This window comes from Octopus bimaculoides, chromosome 1 (genome assembly GCF_001194135.2).
Source record: "Octopus bimaculoides isolate UCB-OBI-ISO-001 chromosome 1, ASM119413v2, whole genome shotgun sequence".
In the NCBI taxonomy this organism is placed as follows: Eukaryota; Metazoa; Mollusca; class Cephalopoda; order Octopoda; family Octopodidae; genus Octopus; species Octopus bimaculoides.
Genome location: NC_068981.1, coordinates 157,360,389 through 157,366,212, shown reverse-complemented (window position 1 = coordinate 157,366,212; position 5,824 = coordinate 157,360,389). Strand labels below are relative to the sequence as shown.

The 5,824-nt window shown below is 36.7% G+C and overlaps 1 protein-coding gene across 5 annotated transcripts in view; it reads left to right on the top strand.

The window, feature by feature from the left end:
• Positions 1–5,824, top strand: part of LOC106871405 (ninjurin-2) — a 99,281-nt gene that overhangs the window by 66,654 nt on the left and 26,803 nt on the right. Inside the window, exon 1 of one of the 5 annotated variants that reach the window (XM_052972055.1) lies at positions 2,717–3,052. The exons of 3 other annotated variants lie outside the window; for them this stretch is intronic. In XM_052972055.1, the coding sequence (XP_052828015.1) occupies positions 3,026–3,052 (27 nt within the window). In that variant the 5' untranslated portion in view covers positions 2,717–3,025. Of the gene's footprint in view, positions 1–2,716; positions 3,053–5,824 lie in introns of those variants that run through there. One more of the 5 variants, XM_052972062.1, reaches the window with a different exon arrangement.

The following is a 5,824-nucleotide window of genomic DNA, read 5'->3' as shown; positions in this document are numbered from 1 at the left end:
ACATGGAATAACTTATGGAATTCTTTTTTTTTTTAAGAAGACTAAGAGAAAAAGATGTTTTATATGACACATTCTACTAGTGTTCCAAGTTTCAAAGTGTTTCGTTAATGGAAAATGTGGCCCCCGTTTTAAAAAAGATCCGTCGCTATTACTTACTTCTGGTTAGCTTTACTAAATGCTCCCTTCAATAAAAAATATTACAGTGCTGGGCTAGTTATCCGACAAGCAGGGACAGAAAGTGTCTAGGATTTTTGGATTTTCCAGTTTTCTAGAGACAGTCAAAGATACACATCTAAAATATAGGATAAGCTATGAAAAGTAAAGAATTAAATTGTATTTAACAGATTCAAAATTAATACATCTGAAAAGCAGGGTCCGTTCGAGATTTATTAATCCACTTAAAATTCTTAAAATATATTATGCTATACCATGTATACAGCATAATGTATATAGGATGAAAATTAAAGGAAGACAAGTAAAGAACATGATTTAACAAATACTAGTATAAATTAATACAATTCGAAGCAGTGTGTGTTTAATTTCAATCAATCCACTTGAAAATAGTAAAGAACTATTTTTAACACACCGTATGCAAATCAACTAACTTCAAAAACAGGGTCTGTTTACTCAATACAGTTTATTACAGAGCATTGCACAGTATTTAGAGACTTCTGGAAGCCGGATCAGAGGCCCCGTACTGTAATACTATCTTAATTGTATACTGTTTAGCATATCTTTAAAAGTACAATGTTTGATATGCCTCTGAAATGTGGAGGACATATGCACTATGTACATACAGTCTATAAAGAAAATTTCTTCGTTCATCGATCGAAATGGAATGTCCGATAGCTTAACATCTAATGAACCAACAAGTCGGTGCACATTTTCGCAAAATGTCAGATATATAATAGAGTATTACATTTTTGTTTTCTTTTCTTGTAAGTGTCAACTAATTCCGACTACATAATTAAACTACCGTTAACATTTCAAAAGGCATATTTGCCATAGCTCTGGATAATATAATATATAATTAGTAACCAGAGAACAACATCTATTGTTAAAATGAATCAGACAAATGGAAGGCTGTTTGCTTAGCCTAAGACGGACAAATGGAGGAGGAATTGTCTTCCTTTTTTTAGACGTTATCGTATATTTGCCTCATTGCTGCCATTGTTTTAGTTTCTGCTGTGTAACTAGCTCAAGTAGAGGGGTATGGAAGACGATGTGTAGAGTGAGCAGCTAATTTATATATTGTCATCTCTTGCTGTGTGAACTCTTGGTCAACATTTTAGCTTTCTCTCATTCTCTTAAGAAAACTAATTTAAAGAGACTTTATATGAGCAGCAATTTAAGATCGGTGAGAGCAACATAGCGGCTGACTAACATCCGGTGATCGGAGAGCAACATAGCAGCAAAATAAGTACTGGAGTCGATTTTTTCAACAAAACTCTTCAAGGCGGTGCCCCAGCATAGCCGCAGTTCATTGACTAAAAGATAAATGGCACCATCTACACCACTCCTACCACTACTAGAATACACTCATCTCAAACTTTCTAAGCACGAGTAAAAATATGCGTAACTGATAAGATCTAACAAGGCCGAAACATTCTCGCCGTTATCATCGTATCGGTCAAAGATCAGATCTTTTCTCCATTACAAACCCCATGCAGTCTTTTATTAGTTAGGTTTTCTGAGTGGTGTCCCTTGCTTCTTAAGAATTGATCAGTAAGCTTTTTTTTTTCTTCCTTATAGGTGTAATTTTAATTAATCTGTTTTGCGGGAACACAGTATTAAATATGTGAGCCTCCATTTTATATCTGTTACTCAAGGGAGTTAGCAGCCCCAATTCTCAGAATCTCCTAGACTGTAGACAGGAGGGAGGAACGTATCCACAAACCAGAGACCGAACCCGAATGCCTGTAACTGAGTAAATTCTGTTTAAGATACCCGAGGATAAGGTAGTGATATTAGATTATGCATCGGATTAATTCCACCACCTAAGTAGGTCACGATGGCATTTGAACTCAGAAAGCAAAGAGCCAGAATATCGGAAGGCATCTCATCCAACAGTTCTGTCAGTCCACTGCCTTAAACTGGTGCTTTATCATCCCCGGAAAAATGAAAGGCAGTGTTGGCCATGGCGGAACTGAACTGAGAATGCAGGAGTCCTGACCGGAGCAAATACAGCAAGGTATTTTGTCGGATATTCGAACAATACAGTGAATTCGCTCTGACAGCACTTAACTATATGTTTTTCAGGCAGAACCCATCTCTGAGAAATTTTCCCCAGTCATGCAATAATGCAGTGTTTCATTTGGAAATACTATAAAACGAATTAGTGATACAGTCTATATTTAATTTTACATTTCATTTAATTACAAATCATTTTCTAAGATGCCGGTTCATTAATTCCATCAAACGTTCCATACAGAAATATTTTGATTGCTTTAGTTTACCCAGCCCATTCTCCACATCAACCCAGAATCGTCCAAACCACTTTCATCGGACAAAATAGGTTCACAAAAAAATGGGGAATGAGTGGAAAAGTTTCTGAGTGCAGAATACACTGTTTTCTATTTTATTTGCTATTTTTTTATGGGCAACACTATAGCTTCGTCGAAGGGGGCTTTTTGGATTCGCTAGTGTTAGACAGACCTGGTAAATGAATTTAGTTAATTATTTCGAAGTCTTGCTAATTACAATTACTTTAATTGTAAAGTAAAAGCAATCGTCAGAGGTGGATTCTGTCAGAGCATAATAGAGACTGTTAGATGCAAGTCGTCTCGACCAATCCAACTAATACAGCCACGTATTGAGGAGAAAATCATTATCGATTAAATTTACCCGTGTATTTGACTTACACTTATTCCATCGACTTCTTCACGATCACACGACTTACTAGAAATAGCAGCTAAATACCCTTTAAATCACACTAAACTGGCCTGAAGATAATAACACATTCTCAGAAATCTTTGATTATCTTATTCCTTCGTTTGAAAAAGTAAAAAGTTCCCCCCGAAATATTATGGGATCATTAAACATTATATGTCAGGTAATACAATCTTTTTCTCTTTGTTTTCATTCATTAACATCACCCTACATAATTTATTTAAACCTTCAGCCGCTTAACTCAAAGTATTATTTGGAAACATTTACCCATTTACATATATTGCAATACTTCAAACAGATTACATTACTTTATCACGCTTGTAAGGATACTATGGAAACACAGTATGATCGCATCGGGAATGCCTTACGTCATAAATTTGCTCGATCAGAGATTACCTGTGGCTATACAACAACACTCAATCAAACAAACCATCTAAGTCAGTGGTTCCCAAACTATGAGTCGCGACCCACTGATGGGTCGCGAACGGAATCCTAGTGGGTCGCAAAAAGTTATAAAATTACGCATTAGCTTTGATTAGCTGCTGTCTATCAAGATAGTTCAAAACTCATAGACTGGTTGTTTTATCAAGCAGTAGGCTTTTTTCACGAACTTAACAAATCAGAGTGGTCATTTTCTCAAGTTATTTATTCGTACGTAATCGTAAAAAGGAAAAGACTGTTTTTACCTATTTATAGAGAATTTAACTAGGCGCAGTACAACACTGATCGAGCCGATAACAGTTACTGCTTCAAGGTTTTGTATTAGAGTTAATACCTGCCCATAGGGTATGGAGACGTCGAAACAGTTATAAAACGTTTTGTTTCACATTTAATATAAATAGTAAAAGATTTAAATCAGTAAGACAGTGTAAATTTCACTAAGTTTATAAATTATTCAAAAAAGTATAGGAGTGATCACCAGGAGGCTACTATTTAGCAGCTCTCAAATTCGGCTGAAACTATCACGCATGGAACCTGATGTTAATTCTATTATTGAGCGTAGCAAGAAACAGTCTCATCCTTCTCACAGGCCTCAATGAAAATGTAATCTGAAATAAATTTGTTTCTTTCATTAATGTTTTTACCCAGTAGAGTTAAGTGGGTCGCCATAAACTGGTGTCATAAATAGTGGGTCGCGTCTCTAAAAAGTTTGGGAACCACTGATCTAAGTAGAATCGTGGAATTACAAACCGATACACTATAACTTAGCTTTCATCCCACCAGTAGTAGAAAGAAGCCCTTTGTCTCTTGAACATCATTGTCTCGATCTTGTATGACCAGGTGAAAATTATGATCACTATAAACTACTAGACCCGAAACGGTTTCTTGACTATTGATTTATGTGTCAGTTGATTGATAACTGTTATAACAATAAAATATACACCCACACGTTTCATTTAAAATCAACTAATGATTTTAAAACCTGCACACATTTTGTCGAGTCGCATCGTAATACTTGCTGCACGATATGAATTTATCACTTAAACACGTATCGACGTTTAATTGGTCTCGCACTGACCTAATATCACTGGTGCTGTGGGTCTTATAAGTCAATGTTGATATACAGTACATAACCCCATACATGTACAGACGTTTGTATGTTAATCAACCATTTAATTGTCTGTATGACAATCTTTGTATCTATTACTTAGCTGTCTATCTATCTATCTATCTATCTATCTATCTATCTGTCTGTCTGTCTACCTGTCTATCTCGCTCTTCATTTATCTATCTGTTTATCTCGCTATTTCTATACCTATATTTATCTGTCTATCCATCGGTCTATACATCCATCTCGCTAGCTCTTTAACTCGCTATCTATCTCTTCTCGTGCGATCTACTTAATTTGCTCTCTCTCTCTCCCTTTCTCTCTCTCTCCCCCTTTCTCTCTCTCTCTCTCTCTCCACCCCCTCTCTCTTTCTCTCTCTCTCTCTCTCTTTTACTTTATCTAGGCATTGCGTCTTACCTGCATCGAAGCACTTCTCAGAAAGAAATTTGATTATGCTGCAAAACAGACAATGGTTCATGTCACAGTCGGCACTCTGAAAGCATGTTTCTCAGGTGGCGACATCTTTTGATTATCAGGTCTAATTATAGTCGGAATACGAAGTGTGTCCTCAAGATATCTTGCCCTAACTTTGGTCTGGAAATGGTCTGCAAATAGGTGTTGGAGACACAAATTCTTAATATGTGCAAAGTTTCATTGTACGAACAGTTGTTCGTTCGCATTTATGCTGCTAGACCCAGCCATACTACTCTAGGCTTCTGAACTAGGAACTGTTAGCGACGCCCACTCTGATAAAGAAGCTGCCTCGTAGCAGCAACTGTTTCGAACTTGGAAGCTTTTGTATTATAGTTGAGAGCTGATCGTAGAAGTCTCTTAAGTCATGAATGAAGTAGAAGATTTAAGCATAGCCACTGCAGGAGGTTCACAATCTCATCAGATTTGAAGAGCCAAAGAGAGAAAACCTGTTCGGTCCCTTTCTCACTAGGCTCCACCATCTTCAGACGTGAATTCTTTACAATAAAACCAATGCCATCATTTGTCCTCGTCCGAGTAATCCCTATTCAGAAGAACATAGAGTCTCTCTTTCAAGCAAAGTTTCCGATTAGGCTGCTATTTCTTATAAGTCGAAAAACCATATACAAGCTGTCTTGTTAGCTCCATAAAGCTATTTTGTATCTTTTATCTTTTATTTGTTTTAGTCTTTAGACTGCGTCCATGCTAGGGCACCGCCTTGAAGTGTTTTTAGACGAATGGGTCGACACCAGTACTTATTATTAGTCTGGTACCTACTCTAACGGTCTCATTTGCCGAACCACTAGTTACAGGGACGTAAACACACTACCACCAGTTGTCAACCGGTGGGGGCGGGGCAAGCACTTGCACACACACAAATATATATATATATATATATATATATATATATATTAT